Source organism: Marmota monax, unplaced genomic scaffold (genome assembly GCF_021218885.2).
Source record: "Marmota monax isolate L192 unplaced genomic scaffold, Marmota_monax_Labrador192_F-V1.1 WCK01_AAM20220418_F8-fsc00006, whole genome shotgun sequence".
Lineage (NCBI taxonomy): Eukaryota > Metazoa > Chordata > Mammalia > Rodentia > Sciuridae > Marmota > Marmota monax.
Window position 1 is genome coordinate 261,097 of NW_026693712.1, and position 17,300 is coordinate 278,396.

General features: G+C 39.5%; 1 protein-coding gene across 2 annotated transcripts in view; it reads left to right on the forward strand.

The window, feature by feature from the left end:
• Nucleotides 1-17,300, forward strand: part of LOC124103391 (zinc finger protein 474) — a 53,256-nt gene that overhangs the window by 19,460 nt on the left and 16,496 nt on the right. For both annotated transcript variants that reach the window (XM_046459973.2, XM_046459972.2), the window contains one exon: nt 2,815-4,065. In XM_046459973.2, the coding sequence (XP_046315929.1) occupies nt 3,031-4,065 (1,035 nt within the window). In that variant the 5' untranslated portion in view covers nt 2,815-3,030. The remainder of the gene's footprint in view (nt 1-2,814; nt 4,066-17,300) is intronic.

Consider the following 17,300-nt stretch of genomic DNA (forward strand, 5'->3'; position numbering starts at 1 on the left):
ACCTCATCTTTTATACTTTGACACCATTATAAAATCATGATAAGAGAGAAATGATAGGAAAAGATGAGATAAAGATTCAAATGGGATTTTAAGATGTGTCATCATGTTTGTGGTAGAGAACTTGTTTGTGTGCACAAATGCTTGTGGACCATAAAGCTCCATCTCTTATCCAAATGGTGATGTGGCTGCAAGCTGAACAGCACGCGGCCTCCTTGGGCAAGCTGGGCTCTGAGTCCATTGTCAAAACAGAGTGAACAGTCATCACTGATCTACTGCACTCCCCACCCCCCGCCTACCAACTCCACCCCTGGCTGGTTATGTACATTTTTTCTTCAGATGCTTGTGAAATCAAGAAAAGCATCTGTATTGCACTTCACGTAAGAAAAAAATCATCTAAAAAACCACACATATAGCAAAATAAAATGATCTCTTCTACTTGAGGAAATATCCTGTCTTCTAGAACCCCAATCTCTCTCTTCTGCTTTTCCCATCTGTGCCCTCTCCCTGCTCCTCCTTTTTGACTCTTTCTTCTCCTAAAGGGGAACATAAAGACTAGTAAGAGCTTAGTTACACCCTCCTTTGAGGCATATGAATAGTGCATTTAAAAAGTGATCAAAACTAAAGAGAAGAAGCTCTGTTGGTGGAATTTAGGCAGAATGAATAATGGAAAGAGCCACATATTGGAGCCAAAGAGAACTGGAATTGATTCCCAGTTCTGTCATTTAGAAACTGTCTTGGGTGAGTTACTTGTCTTTTCTGAGTCACAGTTTGTTTATAAAAAAAAGTTGAAATAATAATACCTGCCTCATCATGATTTGAGAATTAACGGAAATTATGTATATGTAAAAAAAATTAGTGCGGCATCTGGCACGTAAATATTACTCTCTTACCTCATCAGAAAAGAAATGTAGGAGTGTTGGGGTGAGTTATGGGGTTTTCTCAGTATTCTAATCTTCTGGGAACAGAATTGACAGCTGTGTGTGTGTGTGAGAGAGAGGGGTGGGGGAGAAAGGAGGGAGGGGAAAATAGTTTAGAAGAAAGGAGGTAATTTGATTGCACTGATTTTTTAATCTGTCTTTTTGTGAACTTTTGGCGTTGTTGCTTCCTGGTATCAGAGAAAATGGGAAACTAAATCATGAAGTCCTTGGTGAACAAAAAATCAGAGCAAATGAAAAAAAGTAGTTTTGGGGTTACTTTATGAATATGCTGATAAAATCCCAGTGAAATCTTTTTACCCTATTCCTTATGTTCTTTGGGCTTACTTTCTCTTCTGGATGGTACTGATCAAGTGGTAGTTCTCTCTGAGTTTCATTTTCTATGCTGGCCACTGTGTTTGGGGCCAACACATTCTTTTGCCACATGTGTTAATATCACTGTCTTAGGATCTGTCAAAATGAAGAACAACTTCCTTCTCTGTGCCAGACCTGATTTGATACTCTGAACTGCAAAGATTCAGACTTTTCTTGGCATCAAAATATAGGAGCTGGGCTCAGATCTCACAGCTCTATTTTGTTCCTTTTAAACCTGATACCCTGTGTTTCCATATTACTATTGCTGGGTACTTGCTCTGCCTGAACTTTTGTGTTTGCTGTGGTACATGGGGTCTAGCCTCAGATCAGGTGCTTCTCTCACCAAGATCCGAATGCATGCTTTTGAGTCTCTAACCCTGATCTGGGTCACACAGAAAATGAACAAGTTTTAAGACTTCTGAAAATTTTCTTTTTTGGGCTAGATTGACAACTCATGGTAAAATTTACTTATGACTTCCCCAAGATAAAAAACTATTTAGGCTTTTGCCCATAATGAGATCTTATCTTCATCTTATTGGTTCTTTCTTCTGGTTCATTAGGGAAAATACAATGGCTATGTTTTTTATAAAAAGTATTTGGACCTGATATGGTGGCACATGCCTATAATTCCAGTAGCTCAGGAGGCTGAGGCAGGTGGATTGTGAGTTCAAAGCCAGACTCAGCATTTTAGTGAGGCCCTCAGCAACTCAGCGAGATCCTATCTATAATAAAATATAAAAAGAGCTGGAGATATGGCTCAGAGGTTAAACCCCTGGGTTCAATCCTGGTACCAAAAAAAAAAAAAAAAAAAAAAACATTTGGAAGACATACATATACAAAACAAGAAAATAAAGAATGATGCATAAAGATAGAGCACCAAACAACATCTGGGCATAGAAGATGAGCAGATATACCCCCAGGATTCCTCACTGCAGGTCCACGGATATTCAAGAAGTCTGCAATACTATTGTATCTCAATTAAAATGCACATCACAACTAAAAATATTGGACAAATTTCAACAACATTGGTTTCATCTACAATAATGAAAATTCTTTTTCTTTTGCTTTTACAAGAAGTCCATAGGTTTCATAGAAATGTCAAAGGATCCATAGCACTAAAAAGTTAAGAATTCCTGAGGTAGGAAGTTTGTATGTTACTTTGCATGATCTGCTGATTTCATTAATCTAATTTTCACAGTTCTTAATTTTCTCTTCTGTGGTCTTCTCACCCTGAACTCGGCCTCTTAGTTAGTGCCATCTGTATCTGCAGTATACAGCATTTGTCAATCTTTCTTTGGGCAGAACATTTCTTTCAACATAGTAACAGTGCAATTCATAAATAGAAATTTTTTTCATATTTATTTTAATGTTTATTGAATAAATCATGTGTGCTGATTACTGTGCTAGCCAAAGAGGATACAAGTCCAATTAAAAACAGTACTGCCCTTTATCACTTATGATCTCAGGGGTGTGTATGTGTGTGTGTAATAACTTCTTTATTTATGTTCTCACCCTACCTCCACAGATCTTGGAGACATCTGAGGTTTCATGGGGACTTTCCAACATTCCAGACAGCGGCCCTGCAATGAAGCTCTGAGTCATGGTCTTTGGGCCTAAGGTACTGTCAACAATATGGAAACCCAGGACAGCCAACCTCATTCTAAGTCTTCACTCTAAGCAAAAGCCCAGAGTGAATCTGGCCTCAAATCAGAGCAAGCTCTAGAGAAAACCTTCTTTGTTAATGGAAAGAGAAAAGAAGGAAAGGATTTCCAACGAATTGCAACAAACTTTCCACCACTCAAAGGAACCTACCTTCCTCATCAACCAAGGCATCCTATTGAGTGACACCCATTTTAGCCTTTTGCCAGAAGCAGAGTGTGTCAATCCTAGGGAAAAAATAAAGACAAATGCTCAGAAGAGTAGACCTGGAACAGTGATACTATCAAAACGGCCAATTAGGAGCACAATGTCGGAAAACCAGCTGAGCCTCCCTGTGATCCCATCCCGCAGGCCTGGATTCCGGGTCTGCTACATTTGTGGCCGAGAATTTGGGTCCCAATCACTAGCCATTCATGAACCCCAGTGCTTGGAGAAGTGGCGTATTGAAAACAGCAAGTTGCCCAAGCACCTGAGGAGGCCAGAACCCTCCAAACCTCAGCCTCTCGGTGGCAGTGGGTCCTACAGTCTTACAGCAGAAAATGAGGCAGCATTTCAGAGTGCCCAGGCTCAGTTGCTGCCCTGTGAGTTTTGTGGCCGCACCTTCCTGCCAGATCGTCTCCTTGTTCACCAGAGAAGCTGCAAGCCAAAGGGTGAAGGTCCCAGAGTACCAAACCCCAACAATTCTGATGATCTTCCCAGCCCCAAGAAAACTTCTAGTGGTATCCCAGCCCGACCAAGGACTCTCATCTGCTACATTTGTGGTAGGGAATTTGGCACACTCTCTCTTCCTATTCATGAGCCCAAATGCCTGGAAAAGTGGAAAGCAGAAAACGACAGGCTTCCTAAGGAGCTCCGCCTGCCACTCCCACAGAAGCCTCAGCCCCTTCCAACTGGATGGCCCAGCCAAGAGGAGTCAAGTCAAGCTCAACTTGTGCCCTGCCCAAACTGTAAACGGACTTTTGCCCCAGATCGCCTTCTGGTGCACCAGAAGAGTTGCAAAGCTCAATCCAATGGATCACAAGTTCAGAATTTGACCTTAGGAAGTAAAGATGGCCTAAATGCATCCACTAATTCCAAGCATCAAAAGAACATGGCAGCACCCAGTGTGACTGATAAGGTAATTCATGCCATGTAAGATGCATTAGGTGTATCTGGGGATACATTCAGCTTCTAAGGGAATAAGAAAAAACTGTTCCCTAAGTCAGTCATCTCAGCCCCTAGGATGGTTTATTTCAATGTCTTATTTCTGCCTCAATGCAGCCTGTCCAAGTTGATCCCCTGTGGACTCTGGGGGCAATATCTCTCTTGACAAAGTAGACCTAAGAACACCCTTGCCTGGTGGGTTCATATTCCTCTTCAATTCTGCTGCCTAAAAGAGATGGACTTCTTTCTTCCCTGATCCCTCATACCAATTATCCCTGGGAGAGAGTGTTATTTGAAAATGAGTCATTAATGCTGTGTCTACATTACAGAGATATAATTCCCATTCCAACAGCCAATATTTATTGCTGGTTTATTTTAGTCATCTACCTTAGGAATTCATTTTTGGCAATGTTGGGTTATGCTGAGTTTATCTTACTAAAATAGAATCTATGTCAAAAACCTCAAATGACTTTAGCAATAATTAAACACTGAAGCACTTGCAGAAATACACATGCCCTGCAAATACAACATTCTTATAACACTTACACAACTATAATAAATGGGGGTTTAACCCCAGCATAGACATTGAAGCAACTAGATATATGTTTATGGTTCTAGGAGGTGCTTAATCCCACTGTTGCTCTATATTCTGTGTGTGGACTGATCACAGGGTCCTGACCCCGGACTTTAGTCACTAAATATGTACCTCCAGGTGTCCCCAACTTGTATGGTGAAGAATTCTTGGACTTTTACCTGGGGTCTCACCATCAACCAGGATTGGGTAGGGATGTCAATCAAAGTGGCTACTATAAGATAGGATAAGGTCCATGCTGTTTGTCCTGTCATTAAACCAGGGAATGGATGCACTGTCTGTGTCACACCTTACACAATATCAAATTATAATACGAGATGGCAAGGATTTTTTCCGTGGCTTGTTTCTTGAATGCCCAGTATTCTGAAATTCTCCAAACCACAGCCTCTGCAACAGCAGTTCCTACAGTCTTCAGGCAGCAAATAAGTCTATAAATTGACCTTTGGGGCAACACAAATTACTCAAGCTGTTGTAAAAGATTAAGCCAAACAAATGAAGATGACCCTTTATTTTAAATCCAACTTTCTTTAAATTATTACTTTGGGGACTTTCTAGTCCTTGTTCTTAAATTCCATGTTTAAAATGAAATGATTATGGAATTACTGGTTTAGGAGATTCCAAGATAATGATTCTAAAGGTGGAATCAGACTAATGAGCTGGGTTAAGTTTTCCAATGAACATTGGGGTAGGGGCTGGTACTGTCTAGCTTCTTTGTATAATGAAACCCCAAGCTTTTTAAATGTGGTATGGATTTCAAGTTGGTCTCATAAACATGATCTGTTTTCCCCATCTTCTGGCTGTTGCTTTTCTTTCAAAATGTGTGGGGTCTGGAATCAGAGAAAAAGAATCTGCATCTCATGGCTGCAAATCAGAAACTCCCTTAGCATTCTAACTTGCAGCTCTGTTTCTTGATTGTATGCATTTACCTCAAATGTTCTCATTACAGATCTAGAGATAGGGAGGAGTGTGGTTAGGACTCTTGTGCTTGTTGTTGTAACACATACTTTATGCTCTAAGACCGGAGCCAACAGGCTGAGCACAACATGTACTCTCTCAGTCACACTCCTAAAAGAGGCTGGCTGGGCCCACAGTGTCACAAAAACACACCTTCCTGACTCACCCAGTCGTCTGGAGGGGAGAATGTCAGAAAGAGGACAGTGATAGCCCTTTGGTGACTTGTACATTTCGGTAAGTTGAGTAAGGCCATATAGAGGACATTGCCATATCAACATGTACCCAACCCTGCTCTCAGGCTGAAACCCATGTATCATTGGGAAACTAGCACCCACCACTGTCAAATGTGTGCTGGCCTGTTAGGGATTCATACAGGCATCGGTGGAGGGCATAGAAATTTCATTCAACTTAGGGTCCCCTTAGTTGCCAGAATTGAAACAAGCTTGGGTTAATTAAAATGGAAGAAATTTAGCCAGGTACATAATAGTAACCCCAACAACTTGGAAAGCTGAAGCGAGTACGAGGCCAGCCTGGGCAGTTTAGCAAGATCTTATCTCAAAAAAAAAAAAAAAAGGGGTGGAGTTGTAGCTCAATGTTGAGCACCCCTGAGTTCCATTTCAAATAATAAAAAAAGGAAGATATTCCTAGGCTTCAGAAAAGCATAGATGGTTTAAGCATTGAGCTCCCTGGAGAAGATGCTTGTCATTCCACAGTGCTTTCAGCACAAAACCTTTCCTTCATAGTGTAGTATTCTTTTTCCGTTGCAATTTAACCCGGTGGAAGTTTTTCTTTCTTTGTACCATTCAAAAATCTACATAGTGCTGTGAATCTCTTGTTTTCCATAAAAAGCATTACCCTATAACATTATTAGATTTCAAAATCGCATCTCCCCATGACAGATAACTTTTGGCTGAATGCTCAGGCATTCCTTTGTACAATTCAATGTTTACTTCATTTCTTCTCTTGTCAATTGGAGCAATTGTCCTCTAGAACCCTTGATCAGACTTCAGATTAGAATCACCTGTCTTACCTAATATTCTCAAGGTTCCCTCAACCTGAATTGAACTCAGGTGAGGGAAATGGCTTTTTTTTTTCTGAATTATGATTTTACTACTTGGAAACAATTCACTTCAGTTGGGTGACAATGACTGTTTTGCTGGCACAGTGCATTGCCCTTTGTGTAGAATATTCCTGCAACACAGTTTAGCTCCATTCCCTTTGACACAGATGCTCCCATTATCCTTTGGTCAAATCTGAACACAAATAAATGCTGATAAAACAAGCTCACCTCCAAGATCTCAGAAGGCATTTTCTTTGCCCTAAAACCACATATTAGTTTGAATTTGTCCCACTGCTTATCATCTGAAATATAGGCCAAGTTTACTCTTCTAATCTCACAGCAAGGTTGTGAAGGAAACTAACAGCATTTAAGAGGAATAGAACCTGGTGTGAATTTGTATTTAAAGGGTGTGGCTGTTCTGGGACTGTTGCTCTCCCCACTGTTTGGTAAAGCATTGAGCTACTTTTCTTTCCTCTGAAAGAGGAAAACTCTGGATGAACAGTATCCAGTTTAGCAAGATTTAAAATGTGATATTAATGTCAAATGAAATTTTGACATATAATATAGAAAATCATAAATTATTATTTTAAATTTTAATGTTTTATCTATTTAATGAGATTTGATGTTTATTTAGTAAATGATTTCCTAAGCTATACTGAGGAATATAATAATAGAAGTCATTATTACTTCTTATTTTATGATGAATGAATAAATGGACCCTTTATTTTAAATCCAATTTTCTTTCTTTTTTGTTTTATTGCTTTAGAAACTGGTTAGTCCTTGTTCATAAGTTCCATGAAATGGAATGTCAGAAGCTGTTGGTAATCTATTCTTTAGCTTTAGAACCTTTCAGAATAATGAGAACACAAATTGACAGAGTAAAATAAACAATGGCCTTTTCCTAGTTAACTATGTATTAGTTAGGTAATGCTAGGGGTAATTTTCTTGGGATTTGCTGGTAACACATGAAACATTGTCCTTAAAACAAATCCTGCCCTTTATTGCTAAATAGGCATGTTTTTCAAAGGAACACTAACTTTTCTACAAACAATTGTCTCTCTGAATGTAGTTTTAAGCTCCTCTTGGCATCCTCTATGACCAGGTTTGAACTAAAAGCTCCTCAGACACATCTCTAGCATCTGGTGCTGCCATCTGGTGTTTTAAAGTGATGTCTTCTACATTACCAAATATCTTACTGCCTTTCTTCTCCTTGTTTTCCTCTCCAGATGTATTTGAGAAGGTACCCTTGTAACACAAATGCCAGTTAACATATGTGATTTAAAGGTATAAATACTGTTTCCTGGTGAAGTATCTCTTTCTTTAATGTGGGAAACTCTTAGTGGGAAGGTCAAAATCAGAAAGACTGAGAAGGGTGGCATGGATTTTCTTGCATCTATACATTTTGAATGTGTGCATGGGTATCTGCTAGATAAGACAAATTTGGAGTTTAGGAGAAGAATGAATGAAAGGGAACTAGTTATTAATGAGTACCTTGATTAAAAAAATACTGGAGATGGAGTTATTTCTACACAACAGAAACTTCTTCCTTTCTCTCTCCCTCTCTCTCTCTCTCCCCCCCCATCTCCCCCCCAACTCCTTTCTTCCTTTCTTCCTCCCTGCCCCCGCTTCACTGGTACCAGGGATTAAACCCAGGGGTGCTTAACCACTGAGCCATATCCCCAGCCCTTTCTATTTTTTTATTTTGAGAGGCTCGCTCAATTGTTGAGGCTTGTTTTGAACTTGTGATCCTCTTGCTTCAGTTTCCCGAGTGGCTAGGATTACAGGCATGCACCACCATGCCTGGTCAGAAATTTATTCCTAACAGTTCTTGAGGCTGGAAAGTCCAAATTCAAGTTACCAGCAGGACTGGTTTCTGGGGAGGGCTGTTCTTTGTTTCTAAGATGGAGCTTTGTTGCTCTATCCTCTGGAGTAGGGAAAAACACTGAGTCCTCACATGACAGAAGGGATGGAAGGGTAGGAAAGGGCTCCCTTCAACTTTGAACCTTACCATATGGTGCTAATAGCATTCAGGAGGCTGGAGCCCTTGTGACTTACCTTCCAAATACTACACTTCTTATTACTGCTGCATTGGGGACTTGGTTTCAGCATGGATTTGGTTGGGGACACCATCATTAAGCTTTATGATCAGCTCTTTATGTGCATAATCTAATTTTAATCTTTACAATATTGTTGTAAAATAGATATTGTATTTTCTAGTTCCCAGGTGGGAAGACTGAGGTTAAGCAACTTCCCCAAGTTACACAATGGGTTCACATATGGGTGTCAGAGCCAGGTCTGTCTAATTCTAAAGTAACACATCTTTTCATGTCACTATGAAAGAGTTGGAGGAATAATATAGAGAAAAATCATAGCTACTTTGCCAAGCTTGAATGTTAGATAGGACAAAGAAGGAAGAAGCCTGTCCATTCACTAGTATTTATCATTAGGCATTGACCTAAGTACTAAATATATAGTCATGAAAATGTAGACACAGGTCTTTACTTCATGGTTTATACTCCTACAAAAATAATATGAAAATACATACAAACAAATTGCAAGATGACAGTGCTAGAGAAAGCCTCAAAGAGGGAATACTTCAGTTGAGAAGATGGGAAAGCACTAGCCAAGAGCAGATATGAGGTAATGGAATGGCTATAAGGGGAGACATTCAGGATAAGGTTAGCATGTGTGAAGGTCCTGAGTTGAGCAAGATCATAGAAGTAAAAAGTCCACATGTGGCTCGCATCTAATAAGAGAAGGGACATGTGCACAAAATAAGGCTATAGGGCAGCATTGTTCCTTCCAGCCACTCTCCACAGAGCAGGATACCAGTCATTTGTCTATTCCAGGAGCCCAGGTAAGAGTGGATGATGGCGTGACCTGAGTTTTTGGTAGGAGAGCCATGCAGAGGCATAATGGGCAGATCCTGGCGATAGCTGGGATGTGCAGGGATAAGAAAAGAAGCCAAGGCTTACTCCCAGATTTTGAACTCAATCAGCTGCACTAGTTGTGTCATTTTCTAAGATGGGGAAGACTTGAAAAAGAGCAGGTGTAGGGGATTAGAGTCAATAGTTTAATTCTGGATATATCAAATTAAAAATGATTATGAGATATTTAAGTAAGTTAGAAGGGATATATGTGTCTGGAACTCAGAGGAGAGGGCTGGGCTGGGACATGCACTTGTGAATTATTAACACACATCTAAAGAAATCAGAATGAGAACTGGGCTAGAAACCAGACCCAGGATGAACCCTGAGACAGCTGGAGAATAAGTAACTGGAGACACAGGACAAATGCCTAGAGAGTATGCTGCTATGGGAGCTGAGGTCAGAGTAAAAATCAGGAATAAGGGTATGAAAAATAGTGTGAATGACGAGAGGTTGTGTAGAATGTGGTTAAAAAATATTGATTTGATTTGGCAGAGTGGATTCATTTGCTGACCTTGAAAAGGATATGTTCAGTGTAGTTGTGGGCTCTGCAGATTGCATGTAGAATAAAGACAGGACCCATTTTGAAAAGTTTGGCTCTAAAGACTAGGAGAACTAGTGATAGGTTAGAAATGGAAATGTTGTGTTTAGAAAGGTTTCTTCAAACTACGGATATCCTGAGTCTTCAGGATATATTTGAATGATTAGGATATAAATCCAATGGAAAGGACATTGAATAAGTAGGAGAGGAAATCAGAGAAAATGAAAACCTTAGAGGGGAAGCAGACTCCAGGAAAAGAATCACCAGTGTGTGCCAGACATGTGAGAGGAAGGTGCTTCATTATTTCAGGAGTGTGTTGAATCAGATGAAGGCAAGTGTGTCAGATGGCAGTGAGTCATGGAGGAGCTTCATTGTGTTAGTTTATAGCCTATATTTTCTTGATGGAATATCAAGCAAGCTTATCAAGCCTACCTCATGGAAAAGAGGTATAAGGGGAAGAGAAAAGGGCTAATTTTAAGAGCCTTCTTGGTTCTTTGTCTCCGTGTGCCTGCTGTTAAACTGAGTTTCTGAAATCAAGAATATGACAACCAAAACTATTTGCCTCTATGATCGATCATCCCAAGAATGCTTGGAACTCTTTGGAAGTGGTAGATAAAAGTGGTAGATCAATGGGATCCCAATTGGGGTGCTTGCCCTTTTAACCATCAATGGTCCTGGTTCACCTGCTCAGCTGGGCTGATGTCATGGAAACCAGCCTTGACCTCACAAACTGCCCCTTGATGATGCTGGCAGCTGGACTATTAATGTCCAACTCCATGTGCCATATCTTCATCTTTCCTTGGGGTCAACCATGACCGCATATCAGGGCAGCCTTCTAGGATCCCGTGGCTCTCAGGTGTAAAAGGTGCATCATTAAGGTAAAAGACCCTTTTACATGGTTAGTTCTGAAAGTCAACCCAGGGGGATCTGTATGTATGGTGTATGTGTGTGTTGCAGAGGGTGAGGGAGTGTTATAACTTTTAAAGCAGCAACAACAAAAGTGAAATTGGTGTATAGTTGTCTCATTTAAAAATTTGAAGAATAATACCTACACAAATTACAAACGAACTATCATTTTTATATGTAGTCTCAATTTATAAGTATATATCAAGTATTAGTGGGTACAGAGACTATGATAGATAATGCTGCCTCTCTCAGAACCCAGAGCTCAAGGCAAAAATAGGGTTTTATATGGCTTTCTGCTTCTCTGGAAAGGAAAAAAAAGTACAAATTATAACTTCTGTGAGAGGACAGTATCACATTTTATAAACCAAATATTACATCAGACCAAAAGTTGACAAAAATTTCAACACAGTCATATTCTCAAAGAATATGAGAATCTAATCTAACTTGAATGATTTCATATGTCTTCATAAGCCTGGTTCTTCCTGTCAACCCCCTCTCCCTGATTTCAGCCCCAACACACATCCATAATTCCTTAGTAATTGATGCTTAATAGAGCTTTACATAATGACTGAATGGATATACATGGTTCTTAGAAATCCAGATTATAATGGGAACAACTAAAATCTTTCCCCAAATTCTTAGAATACCAACAAAGTCAGTACAACACAACCTGGAAGGGATCCTTATTGAATTGGAGGTGACTGTCCTGGGAGCAGAAATGTCAGTGCTCAATGTGAGGCACTAGTTCTGCTTATGACTAGGCAGAGAGAATTTTTCTTAGGATTTCTTTTTTTGCCTTCCCTTGATGCTTCTCCTCCTTATATCCTCTATCTTTTTCTAGCATTGACCTCTATCAGGTTGTCCTATATATAAAGAAATGTTTTACAAATTGAAGAAGGGCCTACTAAATCCAGGAACTCAATAAATTTATAACATTCCTCCTCCAGTATCTGCTCTGACACCATGATCTGTCTTTAATGTCCCTAAGCAGCATGCACATTCCAGATGATCTTTAATCAGAGAAGGTGAAAACCCAAAGGTATCACTGATCCCAACTTAAAGCTTCAGGAAGTAAGTGGAGGCAGAGGGTATGAGCAAGGATACAGAGATACCAGCACCAACTCTGATAGGGGGAAGATAGATACATAGATGTATATGTATACATACATGTATGTATAAATATACACATATCTGTTAAAGTTAGAATTCTTTCTGGTCTATTCAAGTTGATAGCCTTCTTTTAACAGAAAACTCCTTTGGCCTTTGGCCTTTACCCATGAGGTGGAAGCATACTAGCAAGTAAACTGTAGAATAAAACAGATCCTGAAAATAACCTCACTTATAAATTCAGGTCAGATAGAGGCTATGCTTTCCTTTAATCGTAACTGTGGACACTGGACAGATGAAGTGGCTGTCTTCGTTTGTGGGTTTTCCTCTCTTTCCCCCATGGTTCCCTTATTGCTTTGTTTCACTCTGTGACCTAAAAGTCACTGACCATGAAGGTCAGACCTACTGCCCAACTGGTGAGCACAGGAACCAAATATCAGTGAAATCCTCTAGCTATTTTCTTTCAGGAAAGTAATTTTTTGGCAAGAATTTATCAAAAAAATTCAATCAATGTCCCTTAAGGTATCAGCAGGGAAATGTTTTATCTCAAATGTGAAAAAAGGGGGCAGGGGGGAACTTCAGCTAAGAAACTATATTCCTTTCATGAAATAGACTCAAAATTGGAATTAGTTCTTTGACCTGAATTTTCAACATTGTATCTCAGGATAAACAAATAACTAAAATATCTAACACGTATTCAACATATCAATGGTTCTTTTTTTAAAAAAACTAGGTATATGAAAATACTTTAATATTTACAGTATTTCCAAATAAAAAGGCAAGCCTCATTGTTAAAAGGAGAAAAATAAACTTTAAATCTTAAGTAATAGACTCTCTTATAAGTTGGATAATAGACAGACTGGATTGGAAAATTCCTTTATGTGGTATCCAGTGATTTCCAAAAACAATTTAATTTCAAACAATGATCCTTCCAGATGTGAGATTTGGGTAGAATTGCTTGAAAACACCAGAAGTAAATGTGAAATACCAGTTGCTCCTAGACAATCAAATTTTACAATTGTTGAGGTTTGAGACAGAACTATACAGTTACTCCTATATATTTAAATGCTATTTATATTTTGTCTGCATGTGCAGGACATGCCTGAAGGAATGGAAATTTAATTGTACATTTTCAGTCTCAGTCAAGTTGTTGAAACTGTTTTAAATGACCGTAGGCAAAAATTCTGACTTTGAGAAATGAGTCTTTGGTGGCCTGTCATCATATTCCAATCTCCTTTTCCTTTCAGTACTTTCTGTACCTTCCCAACCCCTGCCACCTCCACCCACTGATATTATTCTTAGAAGGAGGTTTAGAGATCTTCATAGGAAAATGCCTCTCATAGGTCCACTTGCATTCTGAAAGAGGATCTGGGATAGAGCAATGTTTAACCCAAAGGAATAAACATTTAAGTAGTTGAGAGAACAAGAGTAGAAGCTTTTTTGGTTTCTCTCAAATCCCATTCAATGGCTGACTCAGTGGACCCATTGGCAGAGCATGATACTTCATAACCACTGATGACTGTATTATCTCTAATCCCAAATTTCTCAAAGCGCTGGAATCAGACAGACTTGGAATTAGACCATAGATACACAACAAAAATCACATAACCTTTGAGCAAGTTTCTGAACTTCCCCAGTCCCAATGTCCATACTGCTACTGGTTGAAATGAGAGAATGCATGCAAAGGATTTGGGATGATGCCTGATAATGCGTCATTTGTTAGCTCCCTCCCGCCCCCTCCATAGTAGTAGTGTGGTGAAAAGCACGGTCAGAAGCCCACAGTCTGGGACAAAACAAATTATTTGTGCCTCAGTTTCCTAATTTATAAAATATGGGTATTGAGTCTTACCTTGCCTAGAAGATTGTTATGAAAATAAAAGAGATAAAGCATGTAAAGTGCACAGCACAGGACCAGTTTCTTAGTAAATGCTGGGTAATTGTTAACCAGTTTTGTGCTACTTGGTCAGATGATTTCAATACATACAAGGAGTTTTTTGTCTTTTTTTCATCACAGGACAAGGGAGAGAACTTTCTCTCTTATTTCTCCCATGCAAACTTTCTGCGCCTTATGCACTTACCACAGACATCTCAATTATTTGGCATAATGGAAGGGATCAGGAGTGTAGAAAATCTGAAACAGCAGCTGAGATCTAAATTCTTTGTTTAATTTTGTCATGCAGAAAGAAAAACACTTGTTGAGGAATGACACCCATTCAAACAGCTGCATAATCACACATTCCCTCAGACTGTGGCAAGATAGGTCCTGTTTTTGATAGCCTGGTATCCAGTGGGGAATGCAAAAATCCTCCAGAAAGTAAATGACTTGAGGTTTACCCATTCTTACTGTGCATACACTGTCTTAGAAATCAACCTCACCCTTCAATGTAAGAGCTACTGTGCCTAAGAATGGGCTTCAAACCTTCCATCAAGATCTGTTGTAATTGCGGTTATGCTTAAATTCAAAGCAAGCAGGCAATCTTCAGTGTGCTGATCTCTACTGTGTCACTGAGCTATTTCTGCAGTAAAATACCTTCCCTCCTTCCTGAAAAGTGTTTTTGTTTTTTTTCTTTTTTTAAATTTCACAGAGATTCAGTCCTATGAATCAAAGCACTAATTTTAAGGAGATGCCAGGTAAAAAGCAAAGATCCATGAACAACCCTTTTTTCTTTTAGCCACTGACACATTAAAACAACATCCCATTTCTTAGAAATGAGATACAAGCAAAGACTTTTTACTAGGGAGATTGAGGGATTGGGGAAATAGGTTGTTCAGAGTCATAAGCACAAATGCATTCAGGGGAGCGCAGACAGCATAGAGAGCAATGGGAAGCATTGGAGCCTGCAGCATGGTATCCTGAACAATGGGTCCCACCTAAACATATTCACATGTAAAACTTTTAAGAACATTGAGCTGGCCAAATGAAACATACCCATTCACTGAAATGGCTGTAGGTACATCAATTTACAATCTTAAGAACTAGAGTATGAAGGCAAGGGAAGGTAGCGACGCAGGCTAGTGAAGCATTACAGATGACACAATGCTGACAGGACCCACATAGTTGTGTGACAGTGTGTGTAGGAAGCAGGAGCATGCATACCTCATGTCTGAGCACAGGCAGTCCCCACCATTAACCAGCATATGGATCACCTGCATAAATCTACAGAACAGGAAGTCATTCCTGCATGTCAGACACCTGGGAGCCAAACCTGAGAATAAAAAGGGTCACAAAAAGTTCAGGATTTTAAAAGTTTCCTTATCTGAAAAATAGTTCTCAAAATTAATCTGTTTGAGCTCAAACATGCCAGTGAGCAGAGAAGTCAGGGGAATGCTATCTCCACTCAGCGGCTCCCCTTCTCACCCTCCCCACACCCTTCACTCTTGGACTACTGTCATGTGGAATGGGCTCTGCCCCTGCCAAACAGAGAGCTGTCGACCTATTTCTCCAGAGATAAACCTTTAAAAAATATTTCCCAGTAAAGGTAGTGAGTTGGGTATGATCATTCCCACCATTAGGGCCAGTTCTCCTTCTGTACCTAGCACAGTGCCTGGCACATAGCTGGTAAGCAGAAATACTTCCTGAGCAATGGACTCTGGGCTGCAACTGGATCAACTACTGGGAGGCAGCCCTTTCCTCCAGATGCATTTCCATTTTGCACAGGTCGAATCTGAATCAGTCTCAGCTGCCCTTTCAGCAGACATCTCTGGTTTATTTCTTCTCACAATGAACTGTACTATTGTTCTTTAGAATCCATTGTGTTATTGAATTTATGAAACTGAAAAATAACTGATTGAAGCCAGATACTACGGACTAGCCATGCTGCAGTCATGCTGTATCTCAGACACAAAATACACATTAACTAGGGACAGTTCTAGGTCCAGCTGTGAGACAGGGTGAGGATTGTGATGTCTATCTCTCCCATGGTCACCTTTTATTTTTTATTTTTTTTATTTCACAAGTTGTAACTTGTATCGTTACAGATTAATGATTAAAACCATATGGTTGGAAAATGTCTGAAGGTAGGAATGCCTTTTTCTAATTTGTTGAAAGTCGTGGTTTAGGCTAACAAGGGCTGTTTTCTTTTTAGGATACTCTTTCACCTCTGGGTCCCCTGAATTCTCTTTGACTCCAAGGTTAATGAATGACCTCAAGTGACTTGGGGAATGTGACTGTTTTGATGCAAGGATGTTGTGGTGCCAACTCAAAAAAAAAAAAAAAGGAAAAAAAATCATTAAATTTTCATCATTTATAAAATATATTCCCAAGTAATATACAAAGCATGTTACTTGGGAGAAGGAGCCAGGAATTTCATGTGCATACTTAAAATAATATGATAACAAAAATTATCTTTTACATTTTGATATGATTGTTTTGGCACAGCCCAACAAAAATGGTCTCATGGTGAAGAACAGGCCAAAAGCTTCAATGACAATAAATAAATCCAGCAAACCACTGCCTTCCAATGTGTGAATGCCAATGGCTTCCTCTATTCCTTGGTAGCAGTTGGGTAATTGTTCTTGCGACTTTCTAGAGCCAAAGTTCTCAGCTTGATCTTTCATCTCGAGCTGACTGATCCTAAAGAAAATAATGATAAGATGGAGAGGAGGACAAAGACAAGTCAAGTAAGGTGTAAAGGGATGAGTAGTTCAAGGCAAGGGAAGATCCTTTCAAGTATTTCCTAAATCAACCAAAAGTAATGAATCACTCTTGTGTTCTTGTATGCACACACACACACACACCACTCACTTGCTTTTATGTACTACCGAGTCTTAAAGTTCCTCACACTGGAAAATGAGAGACTGGTCAGTTAGTTTCCAACAGAGAAAATACCATGCATGTGGCCACAGAGTGAGAGTCCTACTTTGGTGTTTTCATCTCTGGACTGCAAGAGCCCAGGTCCTGACACTATAGAATTTGACTTTTCTTTGTAAAATTTCATATGAATGGAGTTTGTTACCAGTGTGCTCTTTCTCTGTCAGGGATGAAAAATAATGTACTAAAAAAAAAACTCAATAAAACATTTTCTAATTTTCCCCAGGTCTTTTACTTTTTCAGGTTTTGTGTTTGGGGATGTGTAGTATTTATTTTGTTGAACTGGAGAACTTCTTGGGAGACAAAGAGTTT